We start from the raw sequence: 24,287 nt of genomic DNA on the forward strand, positions 1-24,287 counted from the left end.
TTTTTTAATAACAAATATGAGATTTTCCATAAAACACATGTAAAAGGCATTTGGACATATTTTGAGATAATTGGCTGTTAGATGACAGTAAGAAACTGTTGCTAATTCATATAGATAATTGCTGTGATCACTATTAATCTAATTTTGTTAAGTTCCTTTTTTTAAGAGAGATACACAGAAGTGTTTTTGGAATTAAATGACCCAATATTAGGGATTTGCTTTAAAAATACTACAACAAAAAAGGACAGATGAAATAAATAAGGCAAAATACTGATAACAATTGAAACTGAGGGATGGTGGATAGGAAGGCGGAGTACTATTTTCCCTTTGTTGGGGTATGTTTTATATATTTTTAAAGAAACAGATTATCTATCTATCTGACAGAGAGACAGACAGACAGAGCACAGTGGGGGCAGAGGGAGAAGCAGGCTTCCCACTAAGCAGGGATCCCAGGACGTGGGATCATGACAAGAGCCAAAGGTAGATGCTTAACCAACTGAGCCACCCAGGTGACCCTATTTATTTTAGAGAGAGAGATATTTTAGAGAGAGAGAGCATGTACACGCATGGGGGTGGGTAGGGGAGAGGGAGAAAGAGAAAGAGAATCTCAAGCAGACTCCCCGCTGAGCATGGAGCCCAACTCGGGGCTTGATCTCACGACCCTGAGATTATGACCTGAGATAAAATCAAGAGTTAGACGCTTAACTGACTCAGCCACCCAGGCGCCCTGTTTGAAATTTAAAAAAAGAAAGAAAAAAAACTATTACTATTTAAGGCTAAAGAACAAATAAGCTACTTTGAATTCTTCTAGGGAACACAAATGAAGATAACAGACATGGAAATAGTAGTTTGCAAATCATAGGGAACAAAGTTTTTTTTACAAAGTCTGTTCAAAGAATAAAAGAAGACATTTCTTCAAATCTTATCTAGATCATACTGTGATTATATGTCAAAAATATATTGATATTCAGAAATGTTCAAACACTAATTCAGGCAGGAATTTCTTTTAAAGCATATAGTTTATAATATCACACTGAAATCACTTTAATATCACTGAAATACTTACCTTTTGAGATTTGGCTCCTTTAAAGAGAGAGGAGTACACCTTCTTCTTCGGCTTGGTAGCTCTAAAGATGGATTTTCTGACTTATTTTCAGCTTTAGCAGCATTATTTGAAACAAAACTGGTATTTGTCAAGTCCTGTAGTGTTCTACCACCTGCAAAGAATATTATTTTCACAAATATTTGTAAACATATGTAAAGAGAAATGGGACATCCTCATATAGAAATAGATACAGGATATTTAGTGGTTTGCAAATTACTGGCAGCAAATTTTTAAACTTAGCAATAATCAAGTTATAATTTTAAATATTACAATAATAGCACTGAAATTATTTGTGAATCAGTTTTTGTCCCCAGCAATGAGAAAAAAAGAGACTTAAAATTTGAAACAACCTACCAAAGTATACCATAACATTTTTATTCTGAAATCACATATAGGCTGATAAAAATCCTTCACAGGTCAACTCTATTCACAGAATCATACAAATTACTACACATTCATTCAACATTTGTATCAACTGCTTATTCTGTGAAAGGTATCATGAGGAATAGAGAGAAGCAAGATGGCTCACCGGTCCTCTATCATGGACTGTAATTCTAGATTTTTGCACTTCTTTTTAGTATTCCTTTTACCCGGAATAGCCTTATCCATCAAAATCCTAGTGTTCTCTAACTTGAAAAGATATCTGTACCCCCATGTTCATAGCAGCATTATGTACAAAAGCCAAGACATAGAAACAACCTAAGTGTCCATCGATGGATGAATGGATAAAGTTGTGGGGGGTGTGTGCCTATATGTTAATATTATATGCATATTACTCAGTTATAAAAAAATGAGGAAATCCTACCATTTAAGGTAACACATATGGACCTTGAAGGCATTATGCTAAGTGAAATAAGTCATACACAGAAAAACAAATACTGTAGGATCTCACATCAGGAATTAAAAAAAAAAAAATCAAAACAAAAAACCAAACCCAGAAAAAGAGATCAGACTTGTGGTTACCAGAGGTGGCAGAGGGTGGAGAGAGGGGGGGAAAGAGGAAGGTAGTCAAAAGGTACAAACTTCCAGTTATAAGATAAGTAAGTACTAGGGTTAAGAGGGGGCACCTGGGTGACTCGGTTGAGCATCCAACTCTTGATTTCGGCTCAGGTTGTGATCTCAGAATTGTGAAATCAAGCCCATAATGGGGCTCTGCGCTGGGCATGGAGCCTGCTTAGGATTGTCTCTCTCTCTTTTTTAAGATTTTATTTATTTATTTGACAGAGAAAGTCTCTCCCTCTTCCCCTGCTCTTCAACCCCACCCCTCCCTCTCTAAAAAAAAAAAAGTTGAGAGTAAACCCCAAGAGTTCTCATCACAAGGAGAAAACTTTTTTTCTTCTTTCTTTTCTGTTTACTGTATCCATTTGACATGATGGATGTTAGCTGAACCTACTGTGATAACCATTTCATAATACATGTAAATCCAACCATCATGCTCTATGCCTTAAAGTTATACAGTAATATAAATTATTTCTTAATAAAATGGGGAAAAATTCTAGTATTCTGCATACATATATATTCAAATGTTAGTCTCCCAGTAGAAAATTTTGATTGATATGGGAATGTCCAATGTCACAAAATTTCTAATAATGAAGGAACGTCCTTAGGATCCAATGTTTAGGGGGAAAAAATGGGATACCTAATGTTATATATAGCATGCCTTCAGATATATATTTTTAAATTCCATAGATTCGACTCTGTGTGCATATGCGAAAATGTTGACTGCAGTTCTTTGGGTGATTGTTTTTCCTCCTATTTTCTGATTTCCTACTTTCAATTTTCTGCAATGAGTATTCTTTTAATAACTGGGGGAAAATAAAAAGTAAACACTAAAGATAAAAATCCTATCCTTTACGGCCTAACCTGCTACCTATTTCATGATGTCTTTGCAGGTTCCTCTTGTCCAAATCCCTCCCCATATATCTGTTAGCACATGTGTGCTTTTATTAGAGCATTTACCACATTTACCACTGTATTTCTTATTTGTTATTTTTAGATACACGTATTCTGAGGAAAGGACTTGGTATTACTTTGTTTTTTTTAAAGATTTATTTATTTATTTGTCAGAGAGAGAGAGAGAGACAGAGCACAAGCAGGGGGAGTGGCAGGCAGAGGGAGAAGCAGGCTCCCCACTGAGCAAGGAGCCCAATATGGGACTCGATCCCAGGACCCTGGGATCATAACCTGAGCTGAAGGCAGATGCTTAACCGACTGAGCCACCCAGGTGTCCCAGGATTTGGTATTACTTATTTTTTAATCCTCTAAAGCACGAAATCAGACAACTTTGTGGTAAAGGCCAAATCTGTTTTTTAGTTTATAATATCCAAGACACTACTACTCTGTTATCTTCCTAAAATATTTAACTTTCTTTAAATTCCTTTATATTGTTTCTACAGTTCAGGCTACACAGTTAAATACTGTTCTTCATAGAAATAGCAGTTACAACAGAAAATAGTGGTTAAGTGAAAAAAGACAATACTTTTAAAACTTGGTCACTTCAGCTATTGACCTACCTATTCCTGATTTTTGTGTTCTCTGGTTGAATTTCATCCCTTTCATCTTCCCATGTTTACCATCACTTAGTTGAAAGATTGGTGAGCTTTCCATGGCAAAATTTTCTTTTATCATCAGATTTTTACTAGGAGAAATATTCAGAGGTACTGCATCCTCATGCATACTCTTAAAGGAAGAATCTTGTATGTTAGGTGAATATACCTGAGATAAAGATTTAAATGTCTCTTTGTAAAAGTCTGGCTTCATTTTGACAACTCTCTCATTTTCTGAATTTTTTTCCTCACCAGCTTGTCCAGATTCAACTGATATTCCCTGGTCAGTGTCAGATATTATCTGCATTACCTTATGGCTATCTGAAGAAGGATAGATGGTCTTCCTTTTCTTTGATTTAGATGCCGTTTTGTTTACTTTTCTGCCCTGGCACTCTCTTTCTTTTACCACTTCCACAAAAGGGATAGCTCTTTTTTCATTAAGAGTTGTACAGCTTTCCTTCAGATTCTCCTGCAGATCCACGTGCTTACCAGGATCAGAATCTGCTTCATTACTAATATATTTTAACCCTGATTCTAGGGAGACAGACGTTTGTAAAGAATCTGATAACCGGGAAATAGATTTGTTTTTATCTTTTGCAAAAATCTTTGCCTTGCCTGATGATTCTTTCCCATGCTTTTTAACTAGTTTGTAAGGATTTGAAATTTGATCACAATTTTCCTTTTCATTACCATCAATTTCCACAGAGCATCCACTGATGATACCTTGGCATTCAAGTCTTTGTTTAGATATATTTACTTGAAAAGCAAGATCTTTTGTACAGCTTTCTTGATCATGCACATCTTTATCATTATCCCCATATATTTGGTACTTTTCAGAAATTATTTCTGTTTTCCGATTTACTTTCTGCCTAAGTTTCTTATTTATTGATTCATTTTGCTGGGCAGGTTGCGTTTCAGTCACATGCTTTTTCAAACCCAACACATTCTGTGTCTCATAATCATACAAATTTCCATTATTGTGGGTGGAAAGACAAGCTGTTTGTAATTCACTTGTGACTTCTAATTTTTCAGAAATGGTTTCTTTACCTGTTTGGGTTAGGGAAAAGAAGTTACCTTCTTCTGGGTCATACACACCTTTTTTTTTAAACTCATTTACTTGGTTCATTTCCACAATTACTTCTGTCTTCCGACTTACTTTCTGCCTGAGCCTCTTATTTATTTTTGATTCATTTTGCTTTGTAGGTGGCATATCAGTAACATGTTTTTTCACCCCCAAAATGTTTTGAGTCTCATAATGACTTAAGTTCCTAACACCTCTGGTGGAAGGATCAGCTACCTGAGACTCATTTGTATCTTCCAGGTTTTCAGGGATGATTTCTTTTTCCTTTTGCGTGAGAGAAAGTAAATTATCTTTTTCTGGGTCGTGTATGCCTTTGTCACCATTCTCATATACTTGGTTGATTTTAGAAATTATTTCTGTCTTCCGACACACTTTTTGCCTAAGCTTATCTATTTTTGATTCATTCTGACAAGCAGGTTGCATATCATGGATATGCTTTTTTACTCCCAGAACATTTTGAGTCTCATAATCAAATAGGCTTCCACTATCTTTGGTAGAAAGGGCAGGTGTTTGGAATTCACTTGGGCCTTTTGTATTTTCAGGGATGATTTCTTTATCCTTCTGGGTTAGGAAGAAAGAACTACCCTTTTCTGGGAAATATACATTCTTGTCATTACCTAAATGATTCACTTCAGAAATTATTTCTGTCTTCCGATTTACTTTCTGCCTAAGATTCTTATGAACTTTTGATTCATTCTGCTGAACAGGGTACACATCAGTGATCTGCTTTTGCAAATCCAACACATTTTGGATCTCACAATCACACAGGTTTCCATTATCAATGGTGGAAAGAACAGGTTTTTGAAACTCATCTGAAACTTTAAGGTTTCCAGAGATGGCTTCTTTATCCTCATGGGTTTGGAAGGAAAAGTTACCTTTTCCTAGGCCATGCACATCTTTACCAGTATCTCCATATGCTTTGTTTGTTTCAGAAATTATTTCTGTCTTCCGATTTACTTTCTGTCTAAGCTTCTCATTTATTTTTGATTCATTCTGCTGAGCAGGTTGCATATCAGTGACATGCTTTTTCAAATCTGACATATTCTGGGCCTCATAATCACATAAACTTTCATTATCTTTGGTGGAAAGATCAGCTGTTTGAAATTCACTTGTGACTCCTAGGTTTTCAGAAGTGGTTTCTTTATTCTTTTGGTTGGAGAATAAGTTACCTTTTTCTAACTTAGGAATCACAAATGTCTGTCTAGAAGCTTTACTTTTATGACAAGCTAAAGAACTCTGACCCATATCAAATTTACTCTCCTGCTGGAATTTATCTGAACTTTGGGAGAAAGAGTATGCTTCCTCTTGCTCATTTGTTACATGTATTCTTTTCTTTCTTTTATTACACTGTGTACTTTGTCCGTCTTCTTGATCAAAGTCATTATGAAGGGTTACTTTCTTCAGTATGTTCAACTGAGTCAGCTGCTCAGTACTGAAAATAAAATCTGGATCTTCTGAATCGCCTTTGCCATTTAAGACAACTGATCTTTTTTCTGGTCCATTTTCAACCTTTTCATCAATATTGATATCTGAACTATTTTTAAATTGTCTCTTTGATCTTTCTCTCTTTTTTTCAGAGCTTGAATCTTTCACTTTTCTGAAAGTTTTTATTTCACAATCATTTGATTTTTTATTGTTTTTATTTTTAGTCCCTGTTGAAACTGTAACAATTTTGCTTACTTCACTAGCAGTTAAATCCATATCAGCATCATACACAGTTTTCTGCAACTGAAAGTCATCACTACCCTCAAATGGATTCATGTACTCTGCAGTAGGTTCACTTGTAGACTCCGATGAGTCAGGAAGGCACTGTATGTTTCCCTGCATTTTAATATTCTTTTCATTAGTATGATCATTTATTTCATTATTCCAATTTAATTCTGAACTTGAAATGTGTTGTTGATCTAAGTCTGTCCCATGAGAACTGTCAACAGAAGGATTACTTGATTCCTGAGATGATACATGTTTTTTCCTTTCCGTTACATTACTGAGAGATGGTTTCTCCTTTCTGTGGCTGATTGACTGGGCATTTTTCATCTCAATCATTGGAGAACTCATGGAATTTTGGTCTGAGTGGAAATGACTTTCTATAAAATAAAGAGAAAGAAAATTTGGAAATAAGTAATGACAAGGAATTTGTTATTTTAAACAAATAAGATAAAAAATCAAGCTGTTTCACAGAAAGGATTCTGACAATGTGTTCTGTTCAGACACTTAGAAAGAATCTATGCTGATAAAAATAAAGTAGAATGATCAATGTATTCAGACATTTTACATTTGTATCTATGGAAAATATATACTAAGAATTCACTCTGCCTTGGCCCCAACAGTAGAGTAGAGCTGACAGTAGAGCCATTAACATATATTTCTAAGTGGCAGGAGGCCAGCAACTGAACCCAAATAACAGTGATGACTCTGATAAGGATTACTATCAAAAGGCTATCAGCAGGCAGCCAAAGTTTACATAAATTTTATATACACACATAAATTTTTATAAAGGAAAAACAATTCTAAGCTCTAAATGAAATATACTTATGGCTCCATAATCCAATCTGCAAATCTATGATAAATACATCAGCCAGACTCCCCTGAAGGATTATTATTTTAGAAAAAACCATGTAAATAAAACGTGTCATCATTTTCTCTGGCTCAAGTTTTTGCTTTGGCTATAGATTTTGTGACACAAAATCTATTTAGCCCCCAGTTTTTTTGTCTATGAAAAGGAGAAGATGAAACTAAATAAATATATGGTATTTTTCAATTTGTAAGCTAATAAGATACCAAGAAAAGCTCTTTAGGTGGACTCATTTCTAAATACTGCTCGCAGAATAACAGCATTAGACCACTGTGGATCAGACATTTGTCAGCATGTTTACTTAAAAATTCAATTTTTTATCAGCAGTTTTAAACAGTGGAAGTTAGCAAATCTATGACATAAGAGATCTAACTTAACTGTTTATACACTATGGGCCTCAAGAAAAAATCTGATAAATGTAACTTTTTAATACTGATATTCAAAATTAATTTTAAAAACTTCACCTTTGGGAAGGATATCAACAATAGAAAAAATATACCGGAAGCATCTAAACCGCACATATCGTGATTATTTTCTTTAAGAAATAACAATTCCAAGTTATACTGACTTGATAAAGGTTGTCTTGTTGATACCGAAGAGGGAATATCAGGTGATATCTTTGATATAACATTGTCATCATAGTGCATTTTCTCTTTATCTTTATCATCATCATCATCATCATCATTTGAAGTTAATGGAACCCTAAAGGCAAGTGGAAATGAATGAGGAATTTTGTATTTTACAAAAATTATTTAGAAAATTACATGGATAGTTCTTTTATGTTCCATTTATTTTAGATCCAACTACAAACCCACTCTGGTATCTTTTTATGTTCAATGAAGACAATTATAGGTAGCAAAGAGATAGTTTCTAATAGTTTAGAACCTGAAATAAAACAGGAATGCTTCTTACCCCCATATCCCCAGTGGTCTCAAAAAGATATAACTGATATAATCACTGGTTGGGCCATTAGGATAGTAATACTAATAAGATGAATAAACTTCAAACATACTTACAAATACTCATATATAATATTTATAGATTTCTTACAATTAATTTTATGGAATACCCAAAACTCTCTCTAGTTTCAAACAAGTACAGTTGTATGTAAAGTTACGTGTGAAGTAAAGTTTGCTATGTTTCCAGAAGGCATACATGTAAACTAAAGCCATATTCTTGGAGTAGGTAAATCTATTCGGTGGGTGGGTGGGGGGGAATGGACATAGAAACCCACAGAAATAATTAAACTGACCTTGAATTCAAAGAATGAGCGTTAATATCCCTCAATGATAAAGATTTTGCCCTGAATGCCAAACATATCACAGATACTTAAAAATTATTGATAATGATAACAATAAATATTGACAAATATTTGTTAAAAATTTAAAGGCAACTATTAGTAGAGTAGCCATTGGGAGGAAATTTCTATGCTCCTTGAAGAAATAGTTAACAAAAATAAACACACAGGAGAGAGATTCTGCTTCTGGTAATGGACAAAGAGCTATTTTTGAATCAGCTCTATCAAACATAATGATGATAAATTCTGGATAAAGTATTTTTAAAAATTACCTGAAGTAACTGGAGAATAAACAAAAAGCAAGTAGATAATAAAGGGGCGTTAAAACTTAAAAAAAAAAAGGTGAGTTTATAACCTCAGCCATGCCACATTTTGAAAAAGTTAGAAATCTATATTCTTACTGATTTAAGGTAAGAGTTAAGGACAATTAAAACAGCTGCAAAAGTGTGTTTGATGGGGGGATATAACAGGAGAGGTAGAGAGGGGAGTCCCAAATTTTGTGCGTAAACTCCCCTGCCCCCCCCCCCCCGCCCCAGTCTCTGGCTGACCCATAGATCACATATATGTGAGGAAGATTCCAATCAGCCCAGCTAAGGATAAAAGAACCAAAAGGAGATTTCATATGTTGCCCCTTACAGGGAAATAATAAGTTTGAGTTCAGAAAAAGTAACTGCCTACTAAAATAAAAACATCAAGGGTGCCTGGGTGGCTTAGGTCATGATCTCAGGGTACTGGGATCAAGCAGGGCATTGGGCTCCCTGCTCAGCAGGGAGTCTGCTTCTCCCTCTCTCTCTGCCCCCCTCCCTGCTTGTGTGCTCTCTTTCTCACTCTCTCTCAAATAAATAAAATCTTTAAATAAATAAATAAATAAATAAAAACATCAAGCTTGTTGGAAGAACACACCTGAATCCAGACTTTCTACAACATGCACTCACAATATCCAGGATACAATCCAATATTATTCCAAATATAAAGTGTTAGGAAAAAGTGTTCGAACTCAAGAGAAAAAGAGAACCAATAGAGAATGCTCCTGATATAAAATGCCATGAAAATGTGCTCAATATGAAAATATTGAGCATGAAAGTATTCTCAATATCATTAATCATCAGGGAAATCCAAATCAAAACCACAATGAAATACCACTTCATATCAACTAGATGGCATAATCAAAAGGACAGATCATAACAAGTGTTGGAGAGGATGCAAAGAAACTGGGACCTAATACTTTGCTGATGGAAATGTAAAACAATGCAGCAGCTTTGTAAAACAGTTTGGCGGTTCCTCCCAAAGTTAAACATACAGTTTTATTACTCAGCAATTCTACTTGTAGGCATAAACTGAAAACTGTGTCCACACAAAAGCTTTTACATGAATGTTCAAAGCACCATTGCTCATAATAGCCAAAAAGTAAAATAGCCAAATGTTCATTAACCGATGAATGGATAAACAAAATATGGTATATGCAAACAACAGAAAATTATTCAGTCATAAAAAGGAATGAAGTACTAATACATGGTATAAAATGGATGAAACTTGAAAATGTTATGCTCTGTGAAGGAAGCCATACACAAAAGGCCACTTATTGTGTGATTCCATTCATATGGAATGTCCAAAATAGGCAAATCTATAGAGACAGAAAGCAGATTAATGATTGCCAGGGGACGGAGAAGAGGAGAAGGGAAGTGACTGTGAATGGATATAGGCTTTCTTTCTGAAGTGATGGAAATATTCTGGAATTAGTGGTGAGGATTGCACAATTTTGTGAATATACTGAAATCCACTGTACACTTTAAAAGGATGCCCTTCATGTTATGACCAACTTTGTTATGTGAATTATACCTCAAATTTAAAAAATAAGTGGAAGAAAGGAAATAAAGGGCAGAAACCAATGAAATATGAAATGGAAGAAAAATTGACAATACTGTAGCCAGTTTGATAAATTAAAAAAAAAGGAGATACAAATTACCAATATCAGGGATGAGAGAAAGAACCTCACTACAGATGTCACAGGCCTTGAAAGAATAGTAACAGCATATTATAAACAACTTTATATACCAATAAATATGACTGCCTAGAAGAAATGGATGATTTTCTGGAAAAACAAGTATTTTCTAAATTGATTGAAAAGATATAGACAATCTGAAAGGCCCCATATTTATTTAAGAAATCAGATTAATAATTAAAAACTCAGGCCCAAATTACTTCTCTTGTTAATTCTTTCAAACACATGAGGAAGAAATACCAGTTGCACAAACTCTTTCAAAAAATGGATAAAGAGGGAATACTTTTTATCTTGTTTTACAAAGCCAGCACAACTCCTATTAAAACTCATCAAAGAGGGGTGCCTGAGTGGCTTAGTCGGTTGGGTGTCTGCCTTCAGCTCAGGTCATGTTCCCAGGGTCCTGGATTGGAGTCCCGCGTTGGGCTCCCTGCTCAGCTGGGAATCTCCTCTACCCCTCCTTCCCACTCATGTACACACACTCTCTGTCTCACAAAAATAAATCTTAAAAAAAAAAAAAAAACACCTCATCAAAGATATAGTACGATTATAGACCAATATCCCTTAAAAACACAGACAAAAATTTTTTTAAAAAGTTATCAAATCATATCCATTAATATAGAGTAAGAATAATACACCATGACCAAGTGGAATTTATTTGAGAGATATAAATTTGGTTTAACACAAATTGAAGTCATCACATTAACAGACAGGTGAGGTATATCTCAATTTTTTAAAAAAGTAAGATAAAGGAAATAATAAAGAGCAGACACCAATGAAATATGAAATAGAAGAAAAACTGAGAAAAAACATTGATGAAACCAGATATTAAGGGGAAAGTCATGATTCTCTCCACAGATACAGAAGAAAAATTTTATAAAATTCAATACAAATTCATTATAAAAACACTGAGCAAACCAGAATAAGAAATGGATGTCTTTCTTCAACTTGCAAAAAAGGTGCTAACTTTTCAGAAGCCACAGACAATAATATAATACCTTTAAATTTCTAAAAGTAATTCCCAGCCTAAAATTTTATAATTGCAAACATACTCTTCAGAATTGAAGATGAAATAAGTACACTCCCAGAAAAACAAAAGCTGAATGAATGCATTGCCAGGATCTGCATTGAAAGAAATAATGAAGAATTTCTTTCAGCAGAAGGAAAATTATCTTTAAAAGAAATATCAAAATGACGAAAGCTTATTTGTGAATTTTACCTCAATAAAGCAGGGGAAAACAGTTGTGAATGGGTATGCAATTAAAAAATGCAGGGAGCAGGGCTCCTGGGGGGCTCAGTTGGTTAAGCATCTGCCTTCAGCTTGGTCCTGATCCCAGAGTCCTGGGATAGAGCCCAGGGTCAGGCTCCCTGCTCAGCAGGGAGTCTGCTTCTCCCTCTGACCCTCCCCCTTCTCACGTGCGCGCGCTCTCTCTCTCACTCTCTCTCTCTCAAATAAATAAAATCTTTTAAAAAAAATGCAGGAAGCAATATGAAAAAATAGAAAACTTAAGTAAGTAATTTAAATGAATCTTGACTTCACAAAACAATGAAAGTAGTAATTTGTGGACTTAAAATATATGTATTGTTTTAAAGAATTAAAAAAATCTAAGGATGAATGTTGCTATCACTAGACTAGGAACAGTAGAAGAAAACAAGTTAATAGATAAAAAAATTAAATAATGGAAAATATTTTATTTAGAGAAAAAAGAACATAAAACAAGTTGCTCAAATAGGAAATAACGAGACGGCACATATAAATCCAATTATATTGTCAATGATCTTAAATGCAAACATACTAAATATTCTTATTAAAAGAGATGTTACAACGAATTCATTTTTTTAAAAGAGAACTTATATGCATTTTAAATATAACAGAGTTTGAAAGTAAAGTTCTAGAAAAAGATAAACCAGGGAAATATTATATCAGACAAGCAGACTTTAAAGCAAGAATCATTTCTAGAAATAATTCATACTGATAAACAAGTCATGAGGAAAACAAATCAATCCTATGGGGCGCCTGGGTGGCTCAGTCGTTAAGCGTCTGCCTTCGGCTCGGGTCATGGTCCCAGGGTCCTGGGATCGAGCCCCACATCGGGCTCCTGGCTCAGCGAGGAGCCTGCTTCTCCCTCTCCCTCTGCCTCTTCCCCCTGCTCATGCTTTCTCTTCTCTCTCTCTCTCTATCTCTGTGTCTCAAATTAAAAAAAAAAAACCCTAAAAAAAAAAAAAAAAAAAAAAGAAAACAAATCAATCCTAAACTTATATGCATCTACTAACAACTTTGAAATATATAAGGTAAAAATTGATAAACTAAAAGGGAAATAGATGATTCCATAATCATGGTGGGAGACTTTAATGCATTTCTCTCAGTAGCTGATAGAATAAATAGACAAGAGAAACAAGAAGGATATAGAAGTTCTGAACAATATAATCAATAAACTTGACACAACTGACATATATAGAGTATTGCATCCAAAAACCACAAAATACACATTCTTTTTATGTGCAACCAAAATATTTGCCAAATTAGACCAAGTTGTGTCCTAATGAAAGTGTTGATATATTTCAAAAGACTAAAATCATTTGATCTATGTTTTGTAACTAATGGAAATCAGCTAGAAATCAAAACCAAAAAGTAATTAGAAAAAAAATACTCAGCTGATTAGAAATGTAATATGCTTGTTAATGATCCAAGGGTCAAAGAATGTATCAGAACAGAAAGTAGAAAATATTCTGAACTCCAAGATAATAAGGATATGACATATTAAAAATTGTGGGGTGCAGCTAAAGCAGTACTTACACAAAAATAAGTCTTAAATGCATATTTTTTTAAAAGTCTGAAATTTAATAATCTAAACTAGCTTGAGAAACAAATAATAACAGGAATAATAAAAGTTTTAAATTGAAAAGAAAGAAAAAGCAAAACAGAAAGAGAAATAATAAGGAGCAGACTAAATGCAAAAGGAAACAAATATACTAAAAAGAAAGATCTACATAGCACAAAAGACAATTCATTTAGTGAAGATAAATAAAATTGATAACTCCGTAGAGCAAAAACTAATCAAGAAAAAAATTTATAAAACACAAATAGTCAATATTAAGAAAAAGAGAACATCACTGCACACCCTACAAACATTAAACATATAACTAGAGCTGTTATGAACAACTATATGCCAATAATTTGATATTTTAGATGAAACGGACAAACTTTACAAAAAATCAACAAACCAGACATAAGAAAAAATTGAAAACCTGAATATTCCTGTATCTATTAAAATGGGATGTTATCAAAAACCTTCCCACAAGAAACCTGCAGGCACAGATAACTTCTCCCAAACATTTAAAGGAAAAAAAATATTTATACAAGTACTTTTGGAAAACAAAAAATAAGTGCACTTATCAATTCATTTACTATGACCAGCGTAATATAAATACCAGAACTTGACAAATTATTACAATAAAGAAATATAAAGCATCTTGATTATTAACATACAAGGAAAAATCCTTTAAAAAATTAGCAAGTAAAATTTAGTGATATATCAAGAGGATGTATCATCAGGAGCCGTTCATTGCAGAATCGTAATGGTGATTTAACATTCAAATATCAAATTCATTACATCAATAGAAAAAAATCTTAAAAATAATTATATTAATAGAAAAAAGAAATATATTCTTGATAGTGACATAAAAAGCATTTGATAAAATTAAAAAGCCATTCATGAAAACCAGGAGTACAAAGGAACTTCTTTATCTCTTACGGAGAATCTATAAGCAAACATATTAAATAACGGGAACACAATAAGAATGTCCATCAATACTTTTATTAATTATTGAACAAAAAGTAGTCACTGCAACAAGATAAGAAAAAAATTAAAGGCCTACAAACTGAAGGGGAGAAGGAGAAACTGTCCCTATTTGTAAATAATAAAATTATATTCATAGAAAATGAAAAAAAAAACTACAGATAAACTATTACAATTAATTACAAGGTCACTGGAAACAAGGTCAGTATTCAAAAATTATATTTCTATATACTAGCATCAAGAAGAAAATGAAATTTAAAAACAGTAACATTCAGAATACCACTAAATATCTAATAAGTAGGAAAAATCTGAGATGTGCAATAACTATTCAAGAAACTATAAAACTGAGAGAAAATACATAGTATCTAAATAAATGATATACCATGTTCATAGATAGAACACTCAGTTTTATTAAATGTCCATTTTCCCCAAACTGAACTATATTCCATGTAATCCCAATCAAAATTCCAAAAGAGAGAGAGAGAAAGAGAGAGTAAGTGCATGTGTGTATGTAAACTGGCAAGTTGATACAAAATTCACTTGGAAATGCAACGGGCCAAAAGACCCAAGATATTATTTAAGAACAAAAACATAAATAAATAAAATGGAGACCCACACTATCAATATTGACTTATTTTAAAGCTAGTAATTAAGATGATGTAGTATTGACAAAACAACTCATGTAATAGAATAGTGAGTTCAGAAACAGATCCATATACACAACCAGTCATACAAAGTCAACAGGATTTCCACATGAAACAAATAATGACCCTTCCCTTACATCATATCCAAAATTCTAGGTAGACTGAAGATCTAAATGTAAAAGGGAAGATACTAAAGCTTGCTATTGATTGATTGATTTATATTCTTCACAGTATAATTAAACTTCTAAAAAAAAAAAACATAAGGGAATGCCTCATGGCCTTCCAACTGGTAAAGATTTTCTTAAAAGGCCACAGAAAGTACTAACCATGGCGGGGGGCAATAAATAGATGAAGATATATAAATATATAAATTAGATTTTTATAGAGAACTTCTCTTCATCTAAAGATACCATTGAGAGAGTGACACGGCAAGTCGTAGAGTAAAAGATTTGTAATGTACAAAGAATTGACACACAATGTATAGAAAGAACTGCAAATTTGTAAAAAAAAAAAAAAAGACAACCTAATAGAAAGAAAATAAACACATATAAACAGGTGCTTAACTTCCTTAATTATCACAGAAATTAAAATTAAAACCCCAATGTAATACCCCTCAATATGTCTAAACTGAAAAAGACAATAACAAGTGTTGTTGGAGATAAAGAAAAGCAGGAATTCTAAAATATTGCAGTATGCAAGTTAATAAAGATAGAAATAGTTATCAGATTTACCCAGCAAAAGACATGATGCCAGTGGGGATGTAGGGGAAAAGAAAGAAAAGAACCAAAGAGTAGCAGGATACTACTACAGATGCTCATGGTTACTAAATTGATGGTTAAGTCTCCTTGCAGCCCTGGAGATACAACCTATAGCAAGAAACTACAGACCATCTCATTCCTTACTAGGTAACTACACGTTGATGAAGATCAAACACTGTATAACACACACAAACACTGAATGTGCTACATAAAAATCTAAACACTCTGAACCAGTATAATTCAAACCCATGAAACTAAAGGTTCATCTTTGCCTCTTTCTTCTATAGAGTCTATGGGAAAGCTGAATATTATTTTAGCTCTATTAGGTTATACCTTTAATTTCTTTTACTGGTACAGTGTTAACAAGTAGTTTTCATTATTTATTTTAAAATGTTTTTCTATGTTTCGAGAAATAAGACTAAATAAAAACTATTCTAAGTATTATCTAGGTAGAAGTGTGCAAGTATTTAACCAAGTTTGAAGCAATTACCTTGCAAATGGAAGACGCATCAGCTTGCACTGTTTACTGACCCGTTTCTTCTTGCCAGTTGGCAGTAGAAAGGGACTTTGATGAAACTATTTTTGAAAAGGATAAAGAAAATGAAAAGAAAAAATAATTTCTAATCTCATTAAATGTTTATTATTAAAGCACCAAATTATACAAGTATACCAATAGTAATAGAGCAATTCTTGCATTAGTCTTCAATAGTCGAATGAGAATAATGTGATAAGGTTAAACATAGTTCATCCTTTATCATGCCCCCAAAGATAATCATTACTAATATTTTGGTATATAAACTCCCAAACTGTCTTCTCTGCATATGAATAAATACATGTGTGTATACCTGTACATATGATATCTCTATATAAATATGCAATATGTTCATGTCTACATATGTTATTATGGGACACATTGCATTTTATAAGCTATATTTTTTAACGATCTTTTATAATTAAAAGTCTGGGTGATTTTAGTGTATCTTTTGAGTTTTTGCTTATCTATATTTTCTAAATTTTCTCACACATTTTTTGAATATGTTTTAATTATTTAATAAAGACCATAAAATTAGGCAACTCACAACCATGTTTTCCTATTACAATACTAACCTGTAATAGAAACAGGAGTACGGCCAAATTGACAAGCTAATTTTAAAATTCACATGGAAATGCAAAGGACCCGGAATAATTAAAACAACTTTGAAAAAGAACAAAGTTGGAGGGCTATGATAATTTAGATAGTATAGTATTAGCATACAGACAGACAGATCAATGAAATACAACAGAGTCCAGAAACAGACCCACACACATTTGGTCAATTAATTTTTGACAAAGGTGCAAAAGCCAAATGGGGAGCCTACACTTCCATATTCACCAGGCTATTAACAAGGCCAACTCTCCTCCAAACAAGTGGTACTGTCTGAAAAGGTCAAGAAGAGAGGGAGGACAGCCCAGTGGTAATGAGGTCACCCCCTATACCAACTATGTCTGTGGAGAACACATGGGGACTCTAGACTTCCATTCTTACTTGGTAATAACAAGGAGCCCCTCTTCCTCTCCTCTATGGTGGTAACAGAAGAGGTCTAATAGAAAGTCAGGATTTTCACCACTCTTCAATTGTAATAACCTCCCCCTTCATAATCCCTGCAATCTTGCTGTCAGCGGAGGCCAGAAAGTCTGAGGCACCCCCTCTGTCCCAGCCAGGGTGGTGTCAGCCTGAACTCCCAGCTCCATCCATCAATTAGGAGACACCCCTCCAGAGTGACTATAGAAGTTGAGTAGAAAACCTAAACTTTGACCCCCTCCAACTTGGCAGTACGTGGCACTTTACCACTGGCATGATGTCAGAGGGACCTGCTAAAATAGAAGGTTTAAATACAATCTGGAGATTCTTAATATACTACCCAAATGTCCAAGATATAACATAAAATAACTTATCATACCAAGAATTAAGAAAAGGCCTAAATTTGGAAAATACTAAATGTGAACATGAAAAGACAATCAAGACACCAACACTAAGATGACACAGACGCTGGAAAAGAACCAAAACAACCTTGTTACCTAACAAGGATTTTAAAGCAGCCATTGTAAAAATGCTTTAATAAGCAATCACTAACATGCTTAAGTGAAAAAATAGAAAATCTCAGCAAAGAAACAAAGTCTCAGCAAATAAAGAGAAGACATAAAAAAGAACCAAATGGGAATTTAGAACTGAAAAATAAAATAACCAAAATAAAATAAATTAAAAACTCAGTGGACTCAAAAACAAAGGTGGGGAGAAATCTGTGAACTTAAAGCAACAGAAAGCACTAATCTGAGCAAGAGAGAAGAGACTGAAAAATAATTGAGAGGTTCAGGGATTTATGGGACCATAACAAAAGATACAACACTCACGTCACAGAAGGAGATAAAGAGGGGAGACCTGAAGAAGTTTTAGAGAAATAACGGCTGAAAATGCCCCAAACTTGGCAAAAGAAACCAATCTGCATATTCAAGCTGAGTGAACCCCAAAATGGAAAAACTCCAAGAAATCCATGCCAGGATATATCAGGGTCAAATTTCCCAAAACTAAAGACAAAAATCTTCCGAGCAGTGTCAAAAAAATGGTACCTTCCTACAGAATTAGGAATAAAAAAATAGCGCAAGCATCTGACTCAGTATAAGTAACAATAAAATAAACCACAGGAGGGCGCCTGGGTGGCTCAGTCGTTAAGCATCTGCCTTCAGTTCAGGTCTCGATCCCAGGGTGCTGGGATCCAGTCCCACATCCGGCTCCCTGCTCTGTGGAAAGCCTGCTTCTCCCTCTCCCACTCCCCCTGCTTGTGTTCCCTCTCTCGCTGTGTCTCTCCCTGTCAAATAAATAAATAAAATCTTTAAAAAAATAAAATAAAATAAACCACAGGAAAGAAGAAATGACTTGTTACTAAAGATAAAAGCAAAAATTAAGTTTGAAACACCAAAATAGTATAATTAAAAATTAAAAAAAAATTAAACCCAGAAAACGGTTCTTTTAACGGAAAAAATAAAACCAAAAACACAACTACCTAACCTACTGGGGGCAAAAAACCAAGGAAAAGCCTAAATACAAAAAATCAGTCAACTGGAAAAATAAAACACAGACAAAACTTAAAAATGACAGAGTATTTTGGCCAACTCTGTGCAAATCAATTTGAAAACATGAATGAAATAATTTTCTAAGGAAATATACTTCAATAAAACTGACCACAAAGGGAGAAATTTTCCCAAGAAAACCAATATCCATAGAAGAAATAAAGTGAACAAAGAACAACCATGCCTACCAAGAAAGACCCAGGTTTCACAGAGGAATTCTACAAAGCATTTAAAGAAAAACTAATTCTAATACTGTATCATTTTTCTAGATCACAGGAAAAGGAAACATCCAAATTCTTTTTATGAGTTCAGTATTCATAATATTTTTATCAATGTCTAAAGCCTGGGTGGCTCAGTCGGTTAAGCGGCTGCCTTCAGCTCAGGTCATGATCCCAGGGTCCTGGGATTGAGCCCCGTGTCGGGCTCCTTGCTCAGCGGAGAGCCTGCTTCTCCCTCTCCCTCTGCCTGCCACTCGGCCTACTTGTGCTCTCTCTCTATCTCTCTGTCAAATAAATAAAAACCTTAAAAAAAAAACTTAAAAAAAAAAAGACTGTATAAAAAGAAAACCTTACTTATGAATAGCAATTAAAAAATTCCTAACAAAATGCTGGCAAAAGGAATTTAGGAACACAATAACAAATCATTTTTGAAATTTATTCCAGAATTGCAAAATTAAGAAAGCTACTAAAATAAGTCATCATATCAATACATCTAAAAAGAAAGACCAGGGGTGCCTGGGTGACTCAGTCGTTAGGTGTCTGCCTTCCGTGCAGGTCATGATCCCGGGGTCCTGGGATCGAGCCCCACACGCACGGGTTCCCTGCGCAGCGGGACGCCTGCTTCTCCCTCTGCCACTCCCCCTGCTTGTGTTCCCTCTCTTGCTGTGTCTCTCTCTGTCAAATAAATACATAATATCTTTAAAAAAATAATGGTAAAATAAAATAAAAAGAAAGACCATGTGATTATCACCATAGATGCTAAAAAAGTAATGTAAAATACATTATTTTTTTTATTTAAAAGGCTAAATAACAGAAGTATTATAAGTTAAATATGTATATTAACCTTAAAAAAAAACCAGGATCATTCTTAATGGGGAAACACTATCTAACATTTTACAAAAATTTATTGCTTTCTAGGTTCTAGACATTTGGTGTGGTATAGACAAATATCCTATACTTAAGAACTTCATGTTGTGGTGAGATGAACAATAAAATTAATGAGTAAAATTATATCTAATACAGTGTTAAGTGATAAGGAGAAAAATTAAGGCAAGAAAAGCAGAATATGAAATGTTGGGGCAGGGGTGGGGAAGGATTCAGATTTATATAGGGCTGCCAGGGAAGACTTGACCGAAGTCACTTTTAAGTCAAGATTTGAAGTAAGGGAGTAGGCTATGTGAAGGAAGAACAAGTCCAAAGGCCCTGAGGTGGCAGCTTGCCTGTGTTTGAGGAGTGTGGACTGAAAATGCTGAAGAGTGGAAGGAGCTGAGTAGTAAGAACACGAGTTTCTTTTTTTTTAATTAAAGATTTTATTTATTTATTTGAGAGAGAGAGAGAGAGAAACAGCATGAGAGGGGAGAGGGTCAGAGGGAGAAGCAGGCTCCCCGCTAAGCTGGGAGCCCAATGTGGGACTCAATCCCAGGATTCTGGGATCATGACCTGAGCTGAAGGCAGTCGCTTAACCAACTGAGCCACCCAGGCACCCAGAACATGAGTTTCAATTTTCAGATAATAACAGGCAATAGATGACAGGGGAAGCCACTGGAGAGTTTTCAGCAGAGACTAATGTTTTAATTGGCTCTCTCTGGCTGCTATGCTGAGAGGAGAATATAGGGGGGGCAAGAGTAGGAGCAAGAAGCCCAAGTTGGGATGCCACTCCAAGAACTTGGGTAAGAGAAAACAGTGGCTTGGATGGGGGTGGTGAAAGTCAGGGTTATGAGAAGTGGTAAAACTCTGGACTGATTTTTAGGGCAGTACTAAAAGGATTTGCTAAAGGATCCGATATGGGGTGTGAGGAAAAAAGAGGAAAACAAAATTGCAATTACCTGAGATGAAGACCCCAAAAGGAACTGGTTTGGTGGCAAATGTAAAATTTAAGATGCTTCTTAGACATCCAAAGACAAATGCCAAATAGGTAGTAGGCTAGGTATTGTCTGGCCAGGCTACAGATGCAAATTTGGGAGTCATGAGTATTTAACAATTAAATCCATGAGAATGGATGAAACATTTAGGGAACAAGTGTAGATAGAAGAGAGAAGGAGAAGAACTGAGTTCTGGAGTACCCAAAATTTAGCAGTTGGAGAAATAAAGAGGAACCAACAAACAGACTGAAAAGAACAATCAGAGAGGTAGGAAGAAACTTAGGAGAGTGTAGTATTGTAAAAGTCACATGAAGGTCAACATAAGGACCAAGGAATATCTAGAGGTTTTGGTAATGTGGAGATCAATTTTCAGAAGAGCACTTCTAGTGGAGTGGTGGTGAAACCCCAACTGGTATGGGTTCAAGAAAAACTGGAAAGAGTGTAAACAATTCTCTCAAAGAGTTTTGCTACAAAGGAGAAAAATAAGAGTAGGTGGGGGTGGGGGATCTGAATAAAAGGTTGCATTTTTATGTTTTTAAAGATGGGAGATAGGAGATAACGTTTTTGCATCCTAATGGGAATAATCCAGAAGGGAGGGAAAAATTAATAATGCAAGAGGAAAAAGCATTCTACACTAATGTCAAGCCAGTAGCAAAAGACAACCCAAGTGTCCAACCCAGAGCCTAAGTTAAATAGATTAGAAGTCCATTCTAGATCTATCCTAAGCAGCACTAAAAAAAGAATGAGGAAGCATTCCTTGTAATCATATGGAGAGATCTTCAAAATATGTCACGTTAAAAAAAGTCATAGTACAATTAGGGACAGTATAGTACCTTTTGTGTAAGAAAGAAAATAAAGAAAATATTTATATTTTTGTTTTAATATAAAGAAACAAAGCAGTTACCCATATGAGGTTTGGGGAGAAGAAAGGATAAAGAAGAAAGTAGCTGAAAGCAGAACAGAAGCACGTATGAGCTTTCTTCCTATACTTTATTATATTGTTCTGATATTAGAATGTCTACATTCCCCAACATCCTCTCCCCCAACTAAAAAGAAAAGGAACTGCAAAACTTGAAACTTGATATGCAAAAGTTAATCTGTTAAATAGTGAGTCCAAGAAAGCGGACACCAAAGTTGTATGCTGTCCCTTCATCCTCCAGCTTCTGCATCTACTCTCTTTTACTTCTCCTAAATCCAGATGCTGATCTCAGCCCTCTTCAAGTTCTCCAAAGAGAACCACATAAAAAGCATCTGGGAACAATGTTGACTTTACTAAAGATTTTTTTAAAGAACCAGTGGAAGGAAGGAGCTTTATATCACATAACTCACAACAAACAGTTGAGCAATGTTTTTAGGGCTAAGTTTTTAGGGTTAACTGTTCTCCACAGTTCTTCCAGGTCTTGCTAATTAATTAGCTTCTTTCTCTTACTCTCCAAGTCAATTCCTGTACTAACTACTCTACACTCCCCACTGCTGATGTCTGATTCTAGCCTTAGAAATTTATTCAGGGCAATTCGATTTAGCCCTGCAAGCTGATCAGCAAAACAGAGCTCCCTCCTTGACTTTCCCTACCCATCCACCCACCCAGTGAATGGCATCTCTTCTCCTTAAAGGGTACTAAATGTATAAGGCGCCATCTCTACTCACTGGTTGTACTAGATATCAAATTTAAAATAATGCTAGGCGCTACACGTCCTGTGAACATTATTCTACAGGGATATTTATACAAATCCTTTCTTTATCCAAATGTGAATTAAGTTAGGTGATAAAGTACGTACTCTTTGGCTAGCTTTTATAAAACTGACAAAGGAGCTAAACATTGATCACATAGGTTGAAAGAGTTCCTATCTTTATACTACAAAGACTATGTATTTATGAGCCCTAAAAATGACTTTTAAAAGTTTTTAAAGGAGAGATTTGCAGAAAATTTAGAAAACACAGGAAGATATACATGCAATAATAAAAAAGTAATAACAGCTAACATTTATTGCATTCTTCCTATTGCCAGGACACATGCTCGCCACATCTAACAATTACAGTAATTCTTTATAGATATACTACCATTATCTACACCATGCATAAGAGGACACTAAGGTTCAAAGAGTTAAAGGCCAAGGTCACAGGACTGGGAAGTAACAGAGCTGGGATCTAAATATAGGCAATTCCATTTAAAAGCTGCCCCATAAAGCACTAAAGTGCCTCCAGAATCTATCAAGAAATTTACCTAAAATTGGGACTTCACTAGCCTTTCTTCAGTTTATTTATTATGTATATTTTGCCTTCTCATTTGTTATTAATTGCCAGCATTTATTCTCCCTATTTAGATAACTAAGTTAATTTGGCCCTTTTCCCTTCCTGATTTTTCTAGTGATTTGATTTTCCTCATGATAGATTATAAGAGCTATTTAACTATTAATATTAATGCTCTATCTGCTATTTGTTTAATTTTCCCAGTCTGCCACTAGCTTTTAATATTTTATTTTTATTTTTAGCCTTCTAAAATTTTTTTTTTCCAGAAAATCCATCAATAGCTTCCTTTATGGCTTCTATCTTTTTTCTAGTATAGAAAGGCCTCTCCTATCTAACATGAATTTATTTGTAATTTCTTACTTTATATATTCTTTTTTATTTAAATCCATCTAAAATTTATTTTAGAGAATGGTGTATAGTAGGATCTTCCTCTATTTTTTTTCCCCAGTTTTTCAATTGTGCCCATCCTTTTTTTAATAATACAAATTCTTTCCTAATTTGAAATACTACCTTTCTATGAATGTCTTGTTTTTTGGTTGTTTAGGGGCCATTATGTTCCACTGAACTGTCTAATCCTGTGTTCTAATCAAAACCTAATTTTTATATAAAAATCTCAATAACCAATTATACCAAATGATGTGCTATTAACCAGTTAAAACTGATATTGTCATCATTTCTTTGCACAAAGTTTAAAATATGAATCTCCAACCTTGATGCTCCTAAATCTCAATTATCCTTAGTAACGCTTAAAAAATTACACTAACATATAAACTCTACTTACCTCAGAAAGAGTGCTCATTTCAATTGCAGTTATCAAGTTATTGTTCATGAGTGCTTCTATTTCTATAAGCTTCTTATTCTGTATGTGTAAAATAAAGACCTCTTTTAATCAATTAAGATTCATACATTCATGGGGATATCATCAGCTGAGAAGACTTAAAAAATAATTGAGATCATATTGAGCTAGAAAGGTACTACATTCTATAGTTCAAATAGCCACACACACACACACACACACACACACACACACACACACACACACAC

The 24,287-nt window shown here is 34.4% G+C and overlaps 1 protein-coding gene across 8 annotated transcripts in view; it reads right to left on the minus strand.

Moving 5' to 3' along the window:
• SGO2 (shugoshin 2) overlaps positions 1 to 24,287 on the minus strand; it is a 65,759-nt gene that overhangs the window by 12,018 nt on the left and 29,454 nt on the right. For all 8 annotated transcript variants that reach the window (XM_073880326.1, XM_073880315.1, XM_073880311.1 and 5 more), the window contains 5 exons: positions 24,025 to 24,102; positions 16,296 to 16,381; positions 7,876 to 8,009; positions 3,619 to 6,819; positions 1,067 to 1,217 (listed from right to left, as the gene is read on the minus strand). In XM_073880326.1, the coding sequence (XP_073736427.1) occupies positions 1,067 to 1,217; positions 3,619 to 6,819; positions 7,876 to 8,009; positions 16,296 to 16,381; positions 24,025 to 24,102 (3,650 nt within the window). The remainder of the gene's footprint in view (positions 1 to 1,066; positions 1,218 to 3,618; positions 6,820 to 7,875; positions 8,010 to 16,295; positions 16,382 to 24,024; positions 24,103 to 24,287) is intronic.

Source organism: Callorhinus ursinus, unplaced genomic scaffold (assembly GCF_003265705.2).
Source record: "Callorhinus ursinus isolate GAN/ISIS: 27379988/994484 unplaced genomic scaffold, GSC_fseal_2.0 scaffold2, whole genome shotgun sequence".
NCBI lineage: Eukaryota > Metazoa > Chordata > Mammalia > Carnivora > Otariidae > Callorhinus > Callorhinus ursinus.